The 22,598-nt window shown below is 57.3% G+C and overlaps 2 protein-coding genes across 2 annotated transcripts in view; one reads left to right on the forward strand and one right to left on the reverse strand.

Annotated features, from left to right (window-relative positions):
• FAM208B (family with sequence similarity 208 member B) overlaps positions 1–7,982 on the forward strand; it is a 28,675-nt gene extending 20,693 nt beyond the window's left edge. The window contains exons 16-24 of the mRNA XM_026044328.1: positions 970–1,762; positions 2,372–2,861; positions 3,350–3,476; positions 4,137–5,548; positions 5,657–5,782; positions 5,956–6,109; positions 6,713–6,818; positions 6,954–7,135; positions 7,864–7,982. Coding sequence (XP_025900113.1) covers positions 970–1,762; positions 2,372–2,861; positions 3,350–3,476; positions 4,137–5,548; positions 5,657–5,782; positions 5,956–6,109; positions 6,713–6,818; positions 6,954–7,135; positions 7,864–7,982 — 3,509 coding nt within the window. The remainder of the gene's footprint in view (positions 1–969; positions 1,763–2,371; positions 2,862–3,349; positions 3,477–4,136; positions 5,549–5,656; positions 5,783–5,955; positions 6,110–6,712; positions 6,819–6,953; positions 7,136–7,863) is intronic.
• A 1,686-nt stretch (positions 7,983–9,668) lies between these two features.
• GDI2 (GDP dissociation inhibitor 2) lies at positions 9,669–22,499 on the reverse strand. Its single transcript, XM_026044327.1, has 11 exons — positions 22,321–22,499; positions 15,833–15,940; positions 15,424–15,523; positions 14,424–14,558; positions 13,457–13,655; positions 13,074–13,205; positions 12,269–12,368; positions 11,588–11,759; positions 10,884–11,028; positions 10,607–10,661; positions 9,669–10,529 (listed from the first exon to the last, which is right to left on the reverse strand). Exons 1-11 carry the CDS (start codon positions 22,363–22,365, stop codon positions 10,374–10,376), a joined length of 1,347 nt encoding a protein of 448 aa, XP_025900112.1. The 5' UTR covers positions 22,366–22,499; the 3' UTR covers positions 9,669–10,373.
• Between the last annotated feature and the right edge of the window lie 99 nt (positions 22,500–22,598).

Consider the following 22,598-nt stretch of genomic DNA (forward strand, 5'->3'; position numbering starts at 1 on the left):
TGGAAAGAGGCAGCTCACGGCCAAGATCCACCTGGATTTGTAGCCCATGACGTTATAAATCCAGTGGCTTTTTAAAGAAGGGTCACACGCTTCACAGACAGACCAAAAAGGCCCCGGAGAAGCCCCAAGTGCAGCGTCTAGAAGCCACTATCATGGTGCCAAACTAAACACTGGAAAAGGAGAGCCATTTTGGGGCTAATTTGCCCTGTTTTCTCACACATGCGCTTTGCTGTCCTCTTCCAGAGCCACCTCCAGCTTTTCTCCCTTCCGGGCAGAGGAAGAGGAGGCTTTGAAGGCTGAGTTTGCCCTGTGGCTCAGTTTGCTCGTTCCTTCATAACTTCATATTTATTTTATGAATGTGGTCACCATGGCAAGGTTTTTTTTAACCCTCAAATCTCCATAAATATTTATTTTCTCTGCTCTGGCTGCCTTTTAGAGACCCCAGAATTTTGCACTCCTCATGCAGTACAGCCCAGGGGCAGCTTGTGCTCCTAGGAAGACGTGCAAAGGGAGGCATGAGAACAGATTGACTTTTCTCTGTGTTTTAGAGGATTTTCTTCCTGTAACTCTGTGGTTTGCCAAAAGCACAGCACAGGGTTTTTCTGTTTGTGCAAATCTTCAGATAAAAAGCAGAAAGGCAAGAAAAAGGCTTAGGGAAACACTTAAAAATACCTTCTGTTGCACTGGCATTTCCCCTTCCTGGCCAAATTACCCTGTGCATGGAGGCCAAGGGAATTTTGCTCACTCTGGGTTCCTTGGAGAACCGTGGACCATGGTCAACATGACCATGGAGTTTTCTTAAATACAACAAATCCCTGTTGGAGAAACCCCTTTGTCCTGTTGACCTGAGCCCGTTGAACACAGAGGAGGTTGTGAGTGCCACAGGGCATCTCCTAAAGTCATTTGTTCATTAGCTGCTAATGACAACCTTCGTTTGGGGCCCTTGTTGATCCTCCACCTTTCTTGCAGAGCCCAAGGAGTCAATCTCCATCCTGCCGAGCGAGACCCTCGGCAAAGATCTTGGAGCGTCGAGTGTCGTGAGTGGGATTTATCCTGCCGAGGACGTGGATCTGCAAGGGAACAACTACGAGTCGCACGCGCTGAACCTGCTGGCCGACCTGGCGCTGGGTTCCTGCATCCCTGAACTTGTCCCTGCCGCCTGCGGCGCCGCGACGGAGCCGCGGGGCCATCGCAGGCCCCGGCCGTCGCGCTCGGCGTTCGACCACGAGTACCACCGAGTGGACCGGCTGGCCACCGCGGGCACCTCGCCCAACCACAAGCTGGAAAAACCCGCCGGAAAAACGGATTTAAAAAAGGACTCAGGCCCGATTTCCAGGGAGAAAAGTCCAGGCGTTTCCAGCAAGAAGAGCAACCCAAGCCCCAGCGCTGCGAAGCTCCACGAGGCTCAGGAGCCCGAGGTGACCAGGCCCTCCTTCATCTGCTCCGAGCACTCGTACGCCTCGCAGATGCCCGAGCACGCGAGGAAGCCACCGCATCCCAGGGGAACGCCGCATCCCACGGCCTGGGCCGCCCGGAACGGGCCCAGGAGCGGCCGCCCGGGGCCGCCCGTGGGGCAGGGGCTGCCCTTCCACCCACGGCAGAGCGGCGGCCCCACGGACAACTTCGCCCGGACGCACACGGTGCGGCGCTGCGGCGGCTCCGTCACCGTGACGTGCCGCTGCGAGGCCGGCTACCTCTTCAGCCTGGACAGCAGGTACACCCGGGACGCCCTGGAGAAGACCGTCATCCGTGCCCTACATGGGTAAGTCCAGCTGCCCGGAGCCGTAAAGAGGGCCATGTAGCCATATACCAGGAGCCGTATGGCCACAGATTGAAGCACCAGAATTCCACAGGAACTTAAGGAAAAATTTCTTAGCAGTGAGAGTGACAGAGCCCTGGCACAGGCTGCGCAAGGAGGCTGTGGAGTCTCCTTCTCTGGGGATCTTCAAAACCCGCTTGCATGCAGCCTGTGCCACCTGCTCTAGGTGACCCTGCGTGTGAAGGGGTTGGACTAGATGATCTCTGGAGGTCCCTTCCAACCTCAACCCTTCTGCGATTCTGTGAGCCCTTGTGCCCCCGCCTTTCGGCTCTGCTTTTGCTGGGTAATGCCTTTTTGTCCCCTCCAGCTCTGTCACGTCCAAACTCTGGTGCCTTCCAGGGGCAGGGAGCCAAATGCTCATTTGTGGTCACAAGTTTCTGTCTTTTCTTCTTGTGCTCCAAACAGGTCAAAACCAACAAGTGATCTGTGGATGCAGGGGAGCGTTTACAGCCTCGCTGAGCGTTGCGGGGAGCCCGGGGACGAGCCAGCTCGTGCTGCGTGAGCTGGAGGGAGGACGAGGACCTCTCAGGCTCTGTTTTCTTTCCCTTCCAGGCCCTGGGACTCCGACCTGCCCGACGACGTGGAGGAAACGAAGCTGATCCTTCACATGTGGGTGGCTCTCTTCTACAGCAAGCCCAGCAAGCTCCTGAGCAGCACCAGGAAGGTGGTGGAGCACAGCAACCCCAAGAAGTTCGTGTCAATAAACAGCACGGGGGACTTTCTGGAGTTGAGTGACGACAGCGAGGACGGTTTTGGGTTGGAGACGTGTCCTGCAGACTCCCAGTCGGACCCCGACCGCCTGCCCAGCTTGCCCAAGCCCGGCGCACGATCCCAGGGACCTTTTTGCACGGAGCAGAGCCCTGCAGACTCGCAGACGGACTCAGACGGCGCCCAGGGCCTCGTGGATAGCACGGTGTCTTCTTCTGTAGGGGAGCTGCCCTGCGTGGAGGAGCCATCATCCACAAGCCATCCCGAGAGCCCTTCCCTCTCCACTCGTGCCCGTGAGAGCAGCCCGGCGGCGGAAGAGGCGCCTGCCACTCCGGTAAGAGCTCAGCCTTGTCCGGAGCTCCGGGAGAAACCGCATCCAAGGAGCAGGGGCTCCACGTGGATGCATAACCCGGGATGGAGAGGGATCGCAAACACCCTGGGGCCGGGACTTGGGAGCCTCCCTGTGCCCTGGGCTGCTCAGGGGGGTTCGCCGGCTTGCAGGGCTCTCCCCACGCATTTTGTAGTCACTGCTTGTGACTTTCCCCTTTCTCCCCCAGTGAGATTAATTAATAGCTCACTCTAGTTATTTGTAATGAATTTCTGCAGTTTCCGTGGTCTATGGATGGTCGGGATTTGGGTAAAATTCAAACAGTCTCTGCAGACCTATTTCCAGCCCAAATTTTGAGGCTAATCTAAACTAATCCCCCTAAGGATTGATACTCATGAGAAGTGAATATTTAAAGTACCTGTGATCCTGCCCATGCCTTTTGCTTCCCGCACTTGTCTCCTGGGAAATTTAGCCTCCGAATGGTGTCATTTCAGGAGGAGCCTCCCGGTGAGGGACCGCTGGACCCTGCGGTCGCCCCCGGCCCTTCGGAGGAGCTCGGTGATCCCAGCGAGTCCCCGTCCACACTGGCCAGGGGGGAAAAGCCGCAAGTTGGAGCCCTGGGTGCCGGCAGGGCTGCCCGGAGCGGCCGCCCGGATCCCCTGGAGAGCGGCTGTCCCGGGCCCCCGGGCGGACGTGTTGAGCAGGGGCCGCAGCCCCTCCACAATTCGGAGCCTTTGGAAGTTTATCCCAGCGACACGAGGCCAGAGGGAGCTGGCGGAGAAGGGAGGGAATCACAGCATCCCTCAGGAGACCGGGAAGGAGAGGAGGAAGAGGCAGAGGAGGAAAAGAAAGAGAAGGAAGACTCGGAATATGAACGCGGGCTGCCGGGGCCTGGTGCTTTAGCGTGTTCTGAAGGCGGCGGCGGGGACGCAGAGCACGAGGGCAGGGAGACGCCGCCAGCGAGGGCACCGCTGCCGGCAGCACTCGGCTCCAGCCCCGTCCACGGGGCTCCCCCGGATGGAGCAGCAGATGCGGGGGCACCCCCAGAGTGTCCCGCTCCGGGGACATCCACGCCAGCTCCGTCACCGAGTGTCCCAGGGGGACCCGGCTGCCTTTTGTCGGGGCACGGAGGGGACTCGGGTGCTCACGGCGCTTCGCCGGGCGCCCAGGAATCGAGCCCCGAAGGCAGCGAGGTGCCGGGGGCCGGACACCGGGATGCGCCACGTGGAGCTGAGAGCTCCCGTTGTGACCGCCCGGAATCTCCCGGCGCCTCCTTGGCAGGAGGGATGGGGACGTTGGACGCGGGAGAGTGCCGAGATGGCGACCCATGCGCGGCACCTCCTGCAGCCCAGCACGGACACGGGGCAGATCCGTGTGGCCCCGAGCCGCCCATGGACTCCAGAGCACGGACCCCGGAGCGCGCGTCCCCCGCGGGACGGTGCCCGAACCCCGGCTCCGTGTCCCAGGAGCAGCCGGGCGCCCGGCGCCGCGCAGGGAGCTGTGAGGCAGCCGGCGGCCGCAGCGGCGCCGCTGCCGCCTGCCCGGCGCCCCTCGTGCTGCTCGGGGAGCCCAGCGCGCTCGCCGTCCCGGAGCGCGCACACGGAGCCACCCCCATTCCCTCCTTTCTGGAGACGCTGCTCCGGACCCGCCGGGAGACGTCACCGGAGCTCTGTGACACCACGGATGTTTCGGATGCGCTGCTGGGAGCAAAGTGGTTCCCCGGCACGGAGGGACACGCGGCCTCCACGCACGGCTCCTCCTGCAGCGACTCAGACCGGGAGGACTTTGGAGGGACCATCTGTCAGCTCCGCACGTCCCGGGCTTCCTACAGCATGAAATCCATGGATGCCGCAGACGCCGGGAGCAGCTGGGACGTGTCCTCGGGGAGCTCGGAGCAGGCGGACGGGCGCAGCGAGGGCTGGAGGTCGCCGGGAGCGCCGCAGCGCTGGTGGCAGCCTGAGCCGCCCTACGTCAGTATCACGGACGACCGAGGCGTCCCCAGGGACTACGTGAACTTCACCGTGACCAGAAGGCACCGGGACGCGGCGGGAACTCGGCAGCCGGAGATGGGATGCGGCCGGCACGGGCGGCACTCGCATCTGCTGCGGTCACTGCTGGGGACTAGGAGGACTTCCCCGGGGGTCACACAGGACACGCTGGACCTGGAGTGTCTCCGCTTCCATTATAAGCTAAAGCAGATCCTGAGGAGCAGGAAACCACCCTCTTCTACCTCTGAGAGCATCTTCCCAAAAGACTCCGCTGTGCCGGGGTCGCCCGAGCGGCGTCCCGGCCAGCGCAGCCCCTTGCGGGTGACGCTGCTGCCCTCGGCCACGGGGCCGGCCGGTGTCACGCGGTGCCCACGGAGCCACGCGGCCCCCGGGCACCTCCGCAAGCTCCGCTATGATGGGGAGCCCCGCGCGGCGCGGGGGGACATCGCCCTCATCCTCGCCGAGTACGCCGAGCTGGGCCGGGTGCTGCGGGGCCGGGCGGGCGCGGGGCCGGCGCGCGGGGCCGCCGCGGCACCCGGCGCCTCGTGTCCCCGCCGGCGGCCGCCCGCCTTCGAGGACACCATCGCCGCCCTGTGCAGCGCCCTGCGCTGCCGCCTGCGCCGCGTGGCCCGCGACGCCAGCGCCCGCGCCGGCCTCTTCTACCTGGTGGAGACGGGCGAGGACCCCTTCTTCGCCAGGACCAAGGTGACGGGGGCGGCCGGGGGGCACCCGCTGTGTTGTCCCCCTCAGTCTCGTGGCGCTTGTGGTGCCATCAGGGTGCTGCTTGACGCCCCCCGGCGCTCTCTGTTTCAGGCCTTGCTGGAGGAGGGCGGCCACAAGGAGACGGAGCCGCTGAGCTTCTGCAAGGCCCCGCGCCTCGAGGCCGAGCGGCTGCTGGTCGTCATCAGGAACGAGGACATTTCTTCGCACATCCACAAGGTGAGGGCTGAGGGCTTTGCTTCCCGCAAGCCGAGCTCACTGCGGGTGATGAAGGCCCCCAGGGCATCACGCGTCTCCCCTTTGGGTCGGGCTGCGGGGACATGAGTGTCCTGGGGACAAGTTCAAGGAGCGGGGCTGGCGAGAGGCGACCAAAGCCCCTCTGCCTCGAGCAGGTGCCGTGTTTGCTGAGGCTGAAGCACTGCCCCAACGTGGTGTTCGCCGGGCTGGACCAGCCCGAGGACCTGCCGGGGCGCACGTACCAGGAGCTCTTCCATACGGGCGGCTTCGTGGTCTCGGATGACGAGGTGCTGGAGACGGTCACGCTGGGTGAGTGTCACCAAGTGCCCCTCATTCACGTGGGCAGCATGAGCTCCCAGTGGAGATCCCCAGCGGCAAATCCATGGGGAAAGTTGTTTGTGGCCTCCAGATCCTCCCCAAAAGCAGAGAAGGGTCTTGTAGGGAATCCTCTTGCTTTCCCAGGGATGATCCTCCTATTCCTTCTACTTGGTGTTTGTGAGGAGGGTGGCAGGTTGACGCAGACCGTAACAGGCTGGGACAAGTACCACAGAGGCCACCAAGAAGGCCGAGCAGCACAGGGGGCACCAGGGTGGTCAGTTTGGAGAGGAGAAGCCAAAGGGAAGAGCAAGAGGGAGGGAAAACAGAGCCAGGCCCTTCTTGGAGATGCCGTGATGGGGCAAGAGACAACGGGAACGAGTTGCGCTGAGAGATATTCCTCTTAAGAGCAAAAATTCACAGCAGGAGTGTTGAAAGGTGGTGGCCCAGAGAGATTTTGAGTCACCATCCTGGGAGATACTCAAACCTCTCCCAGTCAAGGTCCTCAACAACAAAGTTGGCCCTGCTTTGAGGACCAGAGAGCTCCAGGTGCCCTTTCCACCCTCGGCTACCCTCCATCTCCTGCTCTTTCCCCAGGGCAACTGAAGGAGGTGATGAAGGTGCTGGAGAAGCTCAACAGCAGCGGCAGGTGGAAGTGGCTCCTTCACTACAAGGAGAGCAAGAAGCTCAGAGAAGCCCTCAGGTACCAGCGCCGCGCTCGCGAGGACGTCGCCGCTGGGGACCCGGGGGTCCCTTGCGCAGGGCTGCGGGGCGGACAAGGCGTCCCCGGGGCGCGAGCCCGGGCAGGCGCCGCTGCAGCTCGTCCCGCTCCCGCCAGGCTGGACGCCACCGCCCGCAAGAAGAACCTGCTCCTCAGGTCGTGCCAAGGGGCCGACCTGGTCGAGGTGCTGCACTACCACGCGTGCGACGCCGCCGCCTCGCGCCGCGCCGAGGCCCTGCGGTGCTTGCTCAGCCTGCAGGTGCAGCACATCAGCGCCAGGTTCGCCGTGTACCTCACGGGTAAGGAGGGGCGCCGGGGCGGGAAGTCGCGGCCCTGGGGCGGTCCGGAGGGCGCAGGGCAAGGGCGACGCGCTCGCTGGGGAGCGCGGCCGCGTTGCGAGGAGGAGGAGGATGCAGCGACGCCTTGGCGGCAGGGGACACTGCCACACAATGCAGGGGGATGGCACAGAATCACAGAATCACAGAACAGTTAAGGTTGGAAGGGACCTCCAGAGATCATCTAGTCCAACCCCCTGCACACACAGGGACGCCTAGAGCAGGTGGCACAGGCTGCATCCAAGCCAGTTTTGATCATCTCCAGAGAAGGAGACTCCACAACCTCTCTGGGCAGCCTGTGCCAGGGACCATCACTGCCAAGAAATTTTCCCTGAAGGTCCTGTGGAACTTTAGGTGCTTCAGTTTGTGGCTCTTTCCTCTAGTCCTTTCACTGGCCACCACTGAAAAGTGCCACCCCATCCTCCTCACTCCCTCTTTAGAGGTGTCCACAGACAGATCAGATCCCCCCTCAGCCTTTTCTTCTCCAGGCCGAAATGAACCCCAGAATCCCAGAATGGTTGAGGTTGGAAGGGTGCTTTAGAGATCATCTAGGCCAACCCCACTGCTGCCCAGGGGCACCTAGAGCCCATGAGGGGCATTACCAGGACCCATGGACGGGATCCACAGATGGGATGGTCTCGGTGGGTTCCAGCCCACCCCCGTGTCTGGTAACGCCGCTCGTTCCGCTGCAGAAAAACCCGGTGTCAGCAAGGAGGCCTTTGAAAGCCAAGGCATCCTGGTGGCCGACGTCAACACCTTCCTCGGCACCGTGCAGAAGGCGGCTGCCCCCTTCCAAAGAAGCTACTGGTAAGGGGGGAGCTGGGGATCGACCCCCGTCTCGTCCCCATGGAGCCAACGGCAGCTGGGCGGCGGATTCCCGAGGTCTGGAACGAGAGTGGAAGGAAGCTGCGATCCAGCAGCGCGGCAGAGGGCAGGATCTGCTCCCACTTAATCCGCCAACTCTAGTGCCCACCCTGGCCCAGGGGAGCAAAGAGGGAAGAAGCGCTGGGTCCGCGACGGGCAGGAGCTGCCGGAGCCCCGCGCAGAAACCGGGGCTGGGAGGGGAAAAGATTCCCTAGACAGGAATTGCTTAAAGACGGCGAAGGCGAATCCCGGGCGCGTGGAGGACGAGTTGAACACTACACGGTTTTGAAGTTATTGGAGCAGCTTTTAGCTTCTGTTCTCCGGCGGTGAAGGGAAGGAGGGAGATGGCAACGGCCCCAGGCTGCCCGCTCCAACGTGGAGCTTCCGAGGCTTCCTCCCGGAAAAGCAGGAGGGGCCTCGGAGCCTCCCCCCTGTGCACAGGTCTGTAAATAGGCCGGCCACCCTCCTCCTCCCAGAGCACCCGCTTTTATTTATGGTCTCCTCCCCCAAGCACGGCCCGAGAGGGGAGTTCGGTGCTAAGGAACCCTGAGAAACCCTCGGCAGCTACTGGCAGGACACGTTTTGTAATTATTATTTTTTTTTTTTTTAATAAAGTGATATAAGGAGGTATGCACAGGCTGACTTCGTAGAGGTTGACTAATAAAACCAGCCTAGGAAGGTTCGTGCCCTGCTGCTCCGTCCATGGGAGGCTCCTGCTCAGCCTCCAGCGGGAGAACGATGATAATTTTCCCTGGTAATGCATAAATCAGAAATTTGTATGTGTATATTTTAAAAGAGCAGTAAAGGTGGCGCTTGTGGAAGGGGCGTGAAGCAGCCCAAGGGAAGGCGGCCTGGGAGCAGCCGCGGCCGGTGGCTGCAAGAGGAAGCGCTGAAAGCCCCTAAGGCCAGGAGGGAGGAAGGAAACAAACCTTGGATGGGGCAGTCCGCAGGCTGCGAGGGGGATGTGACCCTGAGCGACGTCTCCTGAGCAGCAGCAGCAGCCTGGGAAGAGGCAGCAGGAGCAGCCGTCCTGCTCCGTGCCGCAGCCTCCAGGTGCCTGGAACAGGAGAAGCTCCAGTGGGAAGCGCTGCCTGGTCAGGGAGCACCCAGTGGGTGGCCCACGCACCCTGCGGTGCCGCTGCTGCCAGGACAAGATGGTAACTAGAAGAGGATCACATGGAGCCCTCGAGGTGACGGGCATCTCCCTGAGGAGAGAGCAAGTGCTCACGTGAAGAGGGCGAAACAAGAGGTGCTGCTGGAGGAGGAAGGCGCAGGGAGAGCCACGAGTCTTGCTCTGCTCCTCCCGCAGGGACCTCAGCTCAGGGCCTCATCCCAGAGCGGGAGCCAGGGCAGGGCGGCAGAGCCCGTGTTTCCTCCCACGCGGTGACACAGTCGGAGCCTGTGTTTCCTACCGTGAGCGCTGCGCTGGCAGCCGGGCGCTCCGGGGAGCGCGGCAGGGAGACGCTGCTCGCAGCGCCCGAGTGAATCAGACCAGAGCCCGCGACTGGTTTCCAGAATTTGGCTTTACTTCGCAGTACAGAAATCATTTGGAGCCTTCAGGAGACACAAGAAGCACAGGCTCTGTCATACCGATACCGCAGCGCAGTTTGGTCCGTCCGAGAAGCCACTAGGGTACAGAAAATACTTTCACGTCTTGCCTGCTCTGTAATTTTGTTCTCTCAATTTTATTAGATTAAAACACAAAGGAGCCTTAGGCACAGCTGTGTCCCAACCGCTGTAAACAAGTTTGAGAAGCTGAAAGTGGAGGTTAAGTCCTGTGCCCAGAACTACGCCAACAGCTGCTGCTACAATAGATGTGGGCTTTGTCCATAATACAACTTGCCACACGGTTAAGGTTGATGGGAGAGACCCGAGGGATGCTGTCCACAATAATGGAGTGCTCAGTTTCTATTTTCCTTGATAACAGGTTCGAGTGACAACCGTCACGGTTACTAGCTCACCAGAAGCACATAATTGTGAAGTTATGTTTACAAATGATTAAAAATACAAGGTAAGACACAGCTGTCAATGAGTTATTCCAATCTGCACCAATGGCTAAGTCCGCAAGAGAAGTTCAGTCGGCTTCCCCCCCCCCACTTAACAAGGTTAGTCATTAAATCAGTCAGTAATTTGCCAGATTCTGGACAGCAGCCCTACTAGAATGAAATAATTAACACATGATATCCAAAAGGGGAACATTACCAGTGCAGTACTCTTCAATCTCTCAGAGATGGGATTACAAAAGCAGGCCTTACAATATTGAATTTCATACAGTGTTCATTAAGTTCCTTATATATTCATATTAGCCGATTTAATTTCTCCTAATTAGAGATTCTCATTACTGCTGCTCCTCCTCCCCGTAGATATCGTTCTTCTTGCGCTTCATCTCCTCAAAGTCAAACTCGGAGCCCATCATCCTCTTATAAATATCCTTGATGTCATCGCACGTCGTCTCGAAGTGGGTGGTGGCGTCGTAGGTGCGGGAGATGAAGATCTGCAAAGGGAAGGGGCGGGTGAGCGGCGCCGCGCGCTCCGTGGGCGCGCTCCACCGCGCGCCCCGCGCTCACCCACCTGGCTCTCCGTTCCCAAGTCGGTCGGCGCAAACAGGTCGCTGATGCTAACGAACCTGCGAGAAGAACAAGCGGCTTCAGAGGGGTTTAAAGGCTTCCCGAGCACCAACATCCATGTAAAAAGGAGTGGAAAAGAGGGAAACGCTCAGCCTGGTACCAGAACACAGGGCAAGAAGAGTGGGCTGGATAACACTGGTCTAGGGGCAGGGGAATTTTGTTTTATCAGCACCTCTCGGGACACATTCCCGGAGCTCGGCGTTGCCCGCGCCAGGACTCACTTCTGCTCGATGGGCTCCAGGAGGTCCAGGGCAGGCTTGATCTCCTTCTCGGGGTCCGCGGTCTCCACGGTGGTGCTGGCGATGGCGATGTACTTGCCCTGCGCGGCCACGTTGTGCGCCGAGGAGATCATGCACACGTAGATATCTGCAGGGGCAAGGGGCCCGTCAGCGCGCGCCGCGCTCCGCCTCTCCCAACCCATCCCCTCCTCCTTATCCTGCGCCATATCCCTTATCCGTCACTGTATCCCTTATCCTGCGCTGTATCCGTAGCTCCAATGGCTCCTGGAAGCCATCCTGAGAGCTCGCCTTGCTCAAGGACAAGGGGGACCCTTTTGCAGGGGTGGATCCATGCAGCTCCCTGCGCCAGGAGACAGTTCCCCTGTGCAGCCAGTTGGGCGCTGCCTCCTCAGGGGGGCCTGCAGCACCCAAGGGTGCTAGGGGCTGCATCAAGCAGCAGTGACACCAGGCTCAAGGCTTGGGAAAGGGGTGAGCAAAGGCATTTGGGGTCAAAAAGCTTCATTCCAGCATCGCAGGGCCCAGAGGGAAGCCGAGGGGCTTCGCGGCCAGGACTCCCTCCCGAAGGAGGGCTGAGAAAGCCCTGTCCTCTCCGACACTCCTTTCACTCCAGAGCCCGGCCACGCCGCGCGCGCTGCCTTAGGCCGAGAGACCTGCACGTCCCCCGGCCGCCGCTGCTCCTCACGCACCCGATTTCCGGTTGACCTGGTTCTGTGGAATGATGATCTGGCACGAGTTGGCATCGTTCGTGTTCTTGATGGGGTGGCTTAAGATGCAGATGACGCGAATCACTTGGCCAACCTTCGTCACGCGGTCCGAGACGTAGCTGGGGTCGCAGATGAGCTGTTTGCAGCGAGCCACCTGCCAACAGAGCCCAGCGTGAAGCGCTGCCCAGGCCTTGGATGTTCACGTGGGGAGAGCTCGGCCCAGCAGGACCCTGGGGACTTGAGGGGAAAGGCACCAGGATCGGCCCGAGGAGCCCCACGGCACCAGGGTTTTGTTTCACTGGATAAGTCCCGCTTGGACAAGTCAAGTCTCAGCACATCGCTCCTACCAGGAGCTGCTTGTTGGAGCCCGTCCGCACCTGCCTCCGTTACTCGGGACATAATTAAGCTTTAGCTACACCAGAGCCCAGTGCTTTCAGTCTAGGACTGTGACTTGCTGCAGTCAAGATGGAACCAAATGGTTAAAAACCGAGTTTACCATCAGAGAATGTCTAACAGCGACAGGTTAAATTTGACCCATGCGAAGGCTCCAGGTGCCTCGTGCTTGGGCACATCACTCCAGGGTACAGATTGTCACCTCTGCTGAGGGACAAGATGGGCAATCGCTGGGCACGGAGCATGTGAAGGAACCCTAGGGCACCCTACCTCTCCTTCGGATTTCACGCCCACCACTTTGCCGTTCTCTATGACGATCTCCTCGATGGGCTTGTTGAGCATGTAGGTGCCTCCGTAGATGGCACTTAGCCTGCAAGGGGAGCGCTGCGTTAGCCTCAGTTCCTGTGGGTATTGCTACCACCACGTTCGTGTGGCAGAATCACAGAATGGTTAAGGTGGGAAGGGACCTTTAGAGACCATCTAGTCCAACCCCCTGCACACACAGGGTCACCTAGAGCACATGGCACAGGCTGCATCCAGGTGGGTTTTGAAGACCTCCAGAGAAGGAGACTCCACAACCTCTCTGGGCAGCCTGTGCTCTGGCACCCTCACTGTCAAGAAGCGTTTCCTTAAGTTCCTGTGGAACTTTTGGTGCTTCAGTTGGTGGCCATTTCCTCTAGTTCTATCAGTGGCCACCACCTGAACCTTCTTCAGGCTGAATAGGTCCAGCTCTTGGGCTTAAGCCCCATTCTTGGGCTTCTAGAAGCCTGTCCGTGACTCTGACATCTGCCTCTCCACCAGATGCCAGAGCAGGCTCAGCAAGTGCCCAGGTTTAAGCTCTGCTCATGAACAGGCTTCAGGACATGACACCCATGGCTTTGTTCCAACTAGGAACAGAGAGGAACTTCTTGTAGCACTTAATTCAGTTCGAGCGAGGAGCAGATGGTCCCACGTGCAAGGTCACAGACCACGGCCAAGCTTCTCCTTTCAGAAAGAGGCAACCCCCACAGCTCCAGCAACAGAGGGGCCCTGCAGGCCCCACGTAATCCTACATGAGGGAAAATGAAATCCTCACCTTGCGAATCCCTGGGGCAGCTCCCCGAGGCCGTAGAGCGGATACAGGTAGGGGCTCTTCCCGTACCTAGCCAGGGACTCGCTGTACAGCTTGATCCTGTTGATCGTCTCCTGGCACGGCTGATCTAGGTAGCTGCAGGGGAGTTGCAAGATGTGCAGCATTTCAGAGACTTAGAGCATAACACATTGAGAGAAGCAAAAATACCTACTTCCCACAAACTTTCCTTCCCCACCTTGCCAGCTTTTCCCTGGAAAACCCGCTTTGGAAATACTATAACTAGGTAATTTATTAACCCACGTAGGAGAAGACGCTATTTTAAGAGCCACGTCGCAGACTTCAGCGCTGCCTGACGCTGCCCTGACAAGCCCCGGCCTCGCACTCACTCGTCGGTCCTGTAGAGCGCGAGCGCGTGGCCCGTGAAGTCGATGACATCCTGGCCCAGGTCGAACTTCTTGTACACGTCGCGCATGGTGGTCTTCTTGGGATCGACGCCTTCGAAAGTGCGCGGGTCGTTCTCGTCGAAGTTGGCAACGTACACGAGGAATTTCCGGAACCGACGTTTCTCAAACAAGCCCATTAAGCCTGAAAAAATACCCCAAGTTCTTGTCAGAACTCACACAGGTCCCAGAAGCAACTTCGTTCATCTCCACAGAGTATGAGAAGCAGGGGAGAAATGATTCTTCCCCTGTTTCCAGGTGCTGGATGTGTGGAAGCTTAGGGAAAAGCTTCTGCTCGGCTCAGGGCTACGTAAACCCCAGGCTGGGCCAAGTAGAGGCACCTACATTCTGCCACCCACCACTCTTAATGTTAAAGTAAGTGGCCTTGGATGCCCCCACACTCTTATGAATGATCAAGATTATCTGAAAACTGAAATTTAAGTGGACTGCAACAATTAAGACTGCGGGAGGCACCGTATTACTGGAGTTAGTCCTTGCAATTCGCCTCCCGACAACCGCTAGGATGTTTTTCACATATAATTCTGCCAGACAAGAAGCCAGCATTAAATATTCATGGCAAATCTAGAAGCCTAATCCCCGAGCATAACCTTTCAGGGAAGTCAACTACTGCCTATTTCTCAGCACATGGGCCATGGATCGGGCAGCTTCATTAGGTCCATTTTTAAATTACAGGAAAACCAAAATCCCAGGTTTGTGGAGTCCAAGACTTGCTCTGCAAAGTGGTATTTGAAGGCAGAAGAGATGCAGAGGAATCCTAGGCTGTGCACAGCTCGTTACAGAAACGGAGCCTGCACAGACAGCACCACAGCAGCAGAGTAAAATTGAGGTGCTGGAGACCTGTCCTGCCTTTGTTTGGGGATGGAAGGAAACAGAGATTAGTCCAACTACTCACTGGATGCCAAGGCCTCTGCCTCAGTGGAAGGAACTTTGTAGATCTTCCCTCCCTTGTAGACAAAGCTTCCCTCGATCACCTTGAAGTCCAAGTAGCGAGTGACTTCTGTGTAGAGCAGCATCTTTACCAACTGACCTGTGAAGGGAGGTGACACAAGTCACACAGCTGCTCCGCAGCCACGAGTCGAGAAGGGGATGGGAGGTTCTGCAAATCCTCCAAATGCAGCAGCACGTCCGACTGCCACCATTCCTACCCCGCAGGGAGCAGGTGGGGTGTATTTGGGGACAGTGTTAAGGCTTGCTGACAGGCAGGGGACAGTTTCCTTATCCCTACTCCCCTTTCCAGGAGAGCCTGGAGGAAAAACAACCTGGCAGGACGTCAACCCGCTGCAGGAGGCTGCTGCTCAGCGCGGATCATTCACCCTCAACGTGACAAATAAGGTCACGTCTATGGAGCACAGCAGGCCCCTATCCTCGTTACTCACACATAGCACAATCTGCATATTAGGTGTCCAGCCACTTCACCACCAATTAGCCCCTGGCTGGCAAGCAGATGGAGTCAGTATTTGCCCTCCTACTGTCCCCACCCAGAGGGACACTGTCCCCGCCAAGGGTTTTCTCCCAAAACATGGAAGAAGCCAACAGATCCACAGCATTAATCCCAGCCAGAAATTTGAGTGCTCACTCTAAGATAATACATTGAAAAGCAGCTGCTTGTGCCTTCAAACAGGACACCGCTGCACACATCAAGCTGCAGCCCGGGACCAAGCTTGGGAGATTGCAGCCAAAACCACCCTCGGGAGGAGAGTGTGGGACAAGCACCTGCCCTGCACGCTGATCATCTCAAACGAGTTCTCAGCAGCTCTTTAATTAGTCCCTCAACAAGCTCACGAAGAGATAGCTGAAGGGCTCTTTATTTGATTACAGCACTTAATGTTAACCCAGGCTGAAGGTCCCAGGCTAAGTTTACAGGGCAGGTTTGGAAGTTTGGTATCACTTACCATTAGCCATAAGGAATTTGGGGATTAGGTCCACGTTCCAGTCTCTTCCCCGTCCCATGGATTCTGGTGGAGTTCCTGGTAGATTAAACCTTTTGTAGAGCTTTGGAGAGAATGAGACTAATTGTAGCAGAGGAAATGGCTGCGGGTATCACTTCTCAGCCTCCTAAGTCCCTAGCTGGTCATAAGCTCTTTGCCTCAAGCCTCCTGTCAGCCTTTACACTTCAATTTGACTTCTGGAGCAATACACACAGCACATCCTTACAGAAAGGGTCAAACAGCTTTGTTTTGTTTATCCAATCTTTTAGTAAAAGAAAAACCCTTAAAATCATTACTGTGAATCCAGCAAGAAGTCAAGGTCCCTTATTCCCCCGATGGGGGCATGTCAGGCACGTGTCACCTCGGTACTTACATCCTCCAGGGGTGTGATGGACGCGCTCTCCCCTCCGTAGTAAGAGTTACGGTCCATGTGAAGGACTTTCTTTCCATTCACTGACATGATACCGGAGAGGATGCATTCCTAGGGAAAGGCAGGAAATTAGAAGATGCAGAAGAGAAGTTATCTGGTGTTGAGTCTCCGTTCCAGCAGGAATTCCACACTAAAACACTGAAATAATCCCGGAGGAGCCCAAGTTCTCCAAGTTAACGAGGGACTCATGTGGCTAAATTCCCATTAAAACACAACTTTCTCACTAACCCAGACACCAGCTCTGGTGGTTTTGAACCAAATAGCCTAACAAAAACTTGGAAACTCGCCTGCTCAGAACTGCTTGGTCACAGGAGTACACGCATGACTGTTACAGCGTGCTCTGCCCCAGCTCTTTCCAGAGAGATCACACCTAAGATTCAGTCCTCACTCGGCGTCAACCTCTGCATGCGTTTATCTAACTCACAGGCCTCTTCCACATCTCACATCATCTGTCCATCAAAACCCAGTACCTTAAGCCATTTGGCTGCCAGGAGATGCCACAGGGGAAAAATCAGCACGTTCAGGAGCAGTTTGTTCACGGAAACCAGCAGCTTGGCCTCTCAGCAAGGGCCATGTCTCCATGAGACCCTCTTGGGTTCACTGCACACCTGTCTCATTCCACGAGGCTCTCGTGTGTCACTTCCTACCGTAGTGCAGAGAAGCCTCGTTTCAAACAACCCAGTGCACGCAGCCAAGCCACAGTTAGAAAGCAAAATGTCTCCCCTGATATATTGTGTGCATGGCTTGTGTATCCTACTCCAGGGCCACACATCACAGAAAGCGAGAAACTCCGTAGTCATCTTCAATTCCCCTGCCAAAGAGCAGCCCACCCTGCAGCAGCTCTCAGAGAGATGGCTTTGAAGCATCAACATCTGCAGGACTATGGAAGATGCCTGGTTTTATAGAACAGCTGCCATTTCCCCGTGTGCTCACACAGGATGGCACCAAAGACCTGCTGCTCTTGCAGGCTGCAAGGGACACATCTTCCCTGAGGTAGTTACGGAAGAGGGATGTGCTCCTAGTAAATGTTAATGTCTTTCTGTGCAGCGTCTCCCTTTGTGACGAGCGTCTGCTGCAGCCTTTGACGTCAAACCCTCCACGGAGCATCAGCTGCTCCTTCAAATCCACGTGATCCTCCAAATCCCTCCTCGAGGCTCTTCCGCTTTTTCCCGGTGGGAAGCAAACAGGGAACGTTGCAGCCAGCACAACCCAGCAAACCCTCTGCGAGGAGGCCACAGTATCAGGAAGCACCCAAGTGACTGCAGCACGACACCCATTCAAAACGTTAATGATTACCTGGGGAATTAACATATCAGCACTAGCCAGAACAACCTAAGTTAAAGTAAGTTCCCCGGGCCCTGGTTGGACTGGTTATCTTCGCTGTGGCCTCCTTTTCCCACCCGGAACATCCTCCAAAGTGCAGCCAGATGGTGGTTGTGAAGTGCCAGCTTCCACGCTGGCGTCAAGCCCTGAGGAAGCCACCCAGGCTTTCAAAACAAAAGAAGTTATCAGCCAGACACACGGAGCTGCAGTAAAAGCTTCAGGAGCTGCATCATTACACCAGCTGTCGGCTGATTTCCTTCCTCCATTTAAGGAGGCTTCAAGGCATTTCTTGCCCCCTCTTCCCCAAGTAGTTGAGTCGCCACTTGATGCATTTCCCACCTGCCCAGACTGCAGTCAGGTCAATCTGGGTACCAGCAAAAGCTCTAGGAGGCCCCAAGACCCTTTTCTATTTCATTTCATACCCGTTAAGGCTGATGTGAGCCCCCAGGTGGAGTTATTCCGATGCTACTTTATCCAGGGCCTATTTAACAGGCTAGTTGCATGACCCAGGTTCCCACATCCAGCAGCAATCCCACGTGGACCTTTCGGAGTTGCTTCCCTCGGCGGCTCGGCGCGGCTGTAAAACACACAACGCGTCCGTCTTCCCAGGGAGCAAGTCCCTCCTAGGGCTCTGCTGGCGACTGCTTGGACACGGCACCGCATCCAAGAGCCTTCCCAAAAGCCGGAATGTCACTTAGGCCATTCATTTTCCAGGCTCCGTGACCCAAGAGCTACAGCTGGAGGCAATTTCAGCTGCAAGAAAACAGAAGCTTCGGAGGCCAAATCTGATTTTTCCCGGCTATTGTATGTTGTAAATCCCACAAAAGCTGGTAAAACTCTGCTCCTGCTGGCTACAAAATAGCAAAGAATGGGCACCAAGAGACAGCTCTAGGGTACAGGCTGGTTTCAACAAAACCTGGGTGTAAATGTCAGCCCTGGTGAACTGGAACCCCTCATGTTGGCCAGTTAGGGTTAGGAAGCTCCTGGGGCTCCCTGAGCATAGAACAATGTGCATCAGAAACTCACATCCACAACATTCACTACAAATCCATTTAAAAAGAAATGCTTATATATAATTATACATATGAGCAAGGCATAACTGAGAGGTATTGGTGTTCAAACTTCCATGCTTGCTTAAGACCAGCGGTGCTTCCCTTGCATGCGCCAACCGATCAGGAATAGACCATTTGGTCGCTGAAGGCCTCAGGAACTGAGAGAAGAAGGAAGCTCAGATGGATTTTCTCCAACCACAGCAGCAGTTTGGGGAGTCTCAAACAAAAATATCTAATAGCTCTGAGGGAGAGAATTCCATACGAAGCGTTAAGCAAAAAAATCAACATCTTCAGAGCGGGTTTTGGCACATCAGGCTCTTCTGAACAGCGATGAGGAGGACCGGCAGGGCCAGCGAGGTGCAGGTGATTAGTGTCTTCCCGGTCCTCCCGCCACGGGAGTGCGGCATCCGCATCGGAGCGCGGCGAGCAGGGCCCTGCGGTTACTCACTCCCCTTGGGCAATCCCTCGATTGCTGGAGGATGATGCAAGGGGCAGATCTGCCACCTTGGTGGTCGCTGCCGTGTTGATGGTCTTTACTTAGGCTCCATAAGCAGCAGGGCCTGGGCAGTTGGATGCGTTGGGCTTGGTCAGACTTCCCTAGGGAAGGAGGATGGCGCCAAGAGTGCAGATTCACACAATTCCAGCGTGTTGAGGCAGGTGAGAAGTCCCATTCAGTGAAATAGGGCCTGCAAAGGGCACAATCCCAGCGGGAACGGGGCGTTCACGTCCTCGGGTGAACAAGGACCCTTGGGTCACACTAAATGTCCACGTCCACCAGCCCAGGCTGCTCAGGGCTCCAGCGAGGGGCCTGTCTGAGCACCCGGCTGCCTCCCGCTCGCGGCAGCGAGACGCCCCAGGGCGTTTGCAGACGTGTAAATAAAGGTGAAAAGAAGAGACAGGTCTGAAAATAAAAAATACGGATGCTCCCCAGCGCATCACTCAACACGCTGGATTAAAAACAAGTCTGTGCAGTAGGGCTGGAGGAAGAGGCTGGCTGATCTACAATGCAAGAAGCAAGGAGCGAGCGCAAGCCAAGGATTTTACAGCTAGGGAGGCTTGAGCAATGCAGGAGAGCTGTTCCCACCACCACCTCCTGCTGCAGGACTCATGGTTCGGCAGCTGGGCTCACTGCTCCCAAATTCCCAAGGTTGTTAGCTGCAGTAATTCAGGATTAAGGAAGTGCTGGGATTTTCTTCCCCCTTGTCCTAAGATATATCCATACAAGCTCAGCACTGCAACTGGGCCTCATATTGGCACACAGAAGGGAGAAGAGAAAATACTTCCAGAGATTAGGCCTAGTCAGAAGGCTCTGTTGACTCTTCTTTAGAGCCTGAAGAAAAGAGGGGCCCTTGAAATATTCTTTATTTCCAGGTTGATCAAAACATTTGAAATATCTCAATATTCCAGGCTTGAAATGTTTCCAGGTTGATCAAAGATGGTAAATTGATGCAGATGGGGATACCAAACTTGTTGTGACAATCTGAACAAAATGTCACATCAATAATTTCAGTCCATCAAAAGAGGTTTTTGAAGAGCAAACTGGGCAACTCATCCCTGGCCTTTTTAGCCAATACGACAAAATTCATTTGATCACAAGTTGCCTGATGGGACCCCCACAGAAAAGGGTGGTAGAGAAGATCACTGGGGGCTTCCAGAAGGTTTGAGGCTCTTGGGAAGGGGACAGCAGCTACTCGGCACATTTATCAGCGTTTCACAGCTCCTTTCCTTGGGGAATTTGACTCCCCAGGTAACGGTACCAGAGTCAAATCACAGGAGCACAGGTCGTCTGCTCCCAGGTTCCTCAGATGACAAAAGCCACCCCATAACCCAGGTTCAAGCCTACACTGGCTTCAGCTTTGACATCGTCAGCCAAAACAGTCGGACCACTGAGCAATTCCCAGCGCTCCAACGGGACCAGGAATGTTGGTTTCACCATCCTGCTTTTCTGCCCGATGCTGAAGTCAGGATGAACGCCATGCCTGGTGCTGTGGGTGCTCCTGCCCCTTCTCAGGCTCCAGAGCTTGGTCAGAACACCCCAAATACACCCAAAACGTCCCCCTTTCAACTCCAATGTCCACCATTAGCATCAGTTTGTCTTAAAAGTAGTTTCAGCAGGGACCTTTTGTCAAATTTACACTGTCAGTTTGAGACAAGCGTGGCGCTTACCCAGGCATAAATTAACATTTCAATGCGACTCTCATCTAGCAAAGTCATTACGTGGAAGCTCATTATATTTAATCTCCCGAAAAGTCTCGTTTCCCCGCTTTGTTAAGCCAGATACAGGTTTTAAGACAGGCTGCAGCCTCCCCTATCAAAGGGGAGAGATGCTTTGGTGTTGGAAGGAGCAGCCTTGAGCAAAAGCAATGGGAGCGACCAGGAAAGTTGGATTTTACCCTCGAGCAGCAGCCATGCCGACATTCCCGGAGCCGACACGTTTTATTCCACACCCCATCCTGCTTTTTCCGCCATCACGGAGAAGAAGGGAAACAGCAGGAGGGAAAAAATAATCGCTCCTTGGCAGCCCCAGAGGTATCGCTTTGTGTGGCCACCTGCCTCCATCGCCACGGGGAAGGAGCATCGGGAAAGGCCGGAATACGGGAACGGTTTCCCCCTGCTCAAAGCCTGCGGACAAAGCGTCTCCCGACGCCGCGTTAGGGCTGCGAGCGGCCGCTGCTGCCTCCGGCGCCGCTGCCATTTTCCCTCGGCACCGGCTGCATCCTGCGCGAGAGGACAAAGCGCCGGCGCCACCACGCGTGTCCCTGTCCCCTCCCCGCTCCAAAGGCTCCTTCCCCAGCGCCCCCCCGGCTCCAGTGCTGGAGGGGATGGAGGATTCGGGGAGGGTTGCGGGGATTTGGGGCCAATGTGGCAGGCAGCGCTCGCCTCCCATCCCCCTCCTGCTGCAGTCAGGGCTGGACAGGAGGCTGCAAAGGAAGGGGGGGGAATGGGGGCTGCCCCCCCACGCCGGGACCCCCCCCATGCCAGGAGCCCCATAGGGCACAAGGGGAGAGACGGGTGGGATCTGGGGAGGACAGGAGCAAGGAGAGGGGAGAAGGAGGCGGGGGCAAATCCCCGTTAGCGCTTTATTGTCCTGCCCCCCTGCAATCACCAAAACACCGCATTTCCTGGGAGCCGCAACGGAAGGGGGCCCAGGAGTCCGGGAACACGGCGGGGGGCATCCCAATATACCCCATTCATCCGAGCCCACGATTTGGGGCGGGGGAAGATGACAAAACCCGAAAGGGGAAAAGGGTGGGGGGAAGTGCTACAATAAGGGGAAGGAGGGAGGAAAGGACCCAGGTGTCCGGGGCGGGGGGAGAGAGCAGCAAGCAGCCCAGGTGTCCCCAGGGTCAATGACATTTTTTATTTTTTAAGTGGGGGGAAAGGAGGGGATGATCAGGTGATGAATGGGAAAAAGGACCCAGGGGTCCGAGGCTGCTGTCAATGGGGGCTGCCATGATAAAGAGGTGATGGATGAAAAAAAAAAAAAGCCTGGGATCTGAGCGGGGGGTGGGGGTAAATGACCGGGGGGGCGCTAAAATAATGAGGTGATAAATAAATCTCTGAGGGGACGCGGGGGCTACGCTGATATTTCAATGATAAATGAGGGAAAGGACCCAGGCGTCCGAGCCCAGAGGTCAGTGATGGGGTGGGGAGGGCTGCAAAAATAATGTGATAACGGAAGAACAAAAAAAAATAATAATAAATGAATAAATAAAGGACCCTGGGGTCGTAGAGAAAATGGGGCGGGGGCTGGAGGGCCCAGGCGTCCGAGCCCGAGCATCAATGACTGGGGGGCGGCGGGAAGGGAAGGGGGGTCGGTCACAAACCGAGCCCAGGGTCCCTGAGGGGAGGGGGAGGGGGCCCCTCCATCAGGTGCGAGGAAAAGACAGGAGGGGGGGATGACGATAAAGGGTGGGGGGAAAGGCAGGAGAAAGGGCCCAGGCGTCCGAGCCCCGCGAGGGGGGGGGATGGGGGTGCGGCGGGGTCCGTCAGGGCGGCGGCCGCTGCCGCAGCGGCGGCACCAGGCCCGAGGCCCGGGCGGCGGCCGCTCCTCACCGTGAGGCCGGTGCCCAGCACGATCACGTCGTACTCCTCATTCATGGCGGCGGGGACGGGGGTGCCTGGGGGTGTCTCCGGCGGCCGGGGCCGAGGAGGAGCCGGGGCGCTGCGGGGCCGCGGGAGCGCGAGAAAATGGAGCCGCCGCCGCCGCCGTGAGGAGAGCGCGCCGGGGGGGAGGGGGCGGGCCGCGCCTGCCAGTCACGGCGCCGCGCCGCCTCTCATTGGGCGCTGCCGCGCCGTCGCTAAGGGGCGGGCGCTGCGCCCTTGGCGACGGC

The sequence above is a fragment of the Nothoprocta perdicaria genome, unplaced genomic scaffold (genome assembly GCF_003342845.1).
Source record: "Nothoprocta perdicaria isolate Ctin4 unplaced genomic scaffold, notPer1 scaffold_359, whole genome shotgun sequence".
NCBI classification, from domain to species: Eukaryota; Metazoa; Chordata; class Aves; order Tinamiformes; family Tinamidae; genus Nothoprocta; species Nothoprocta perdicaria.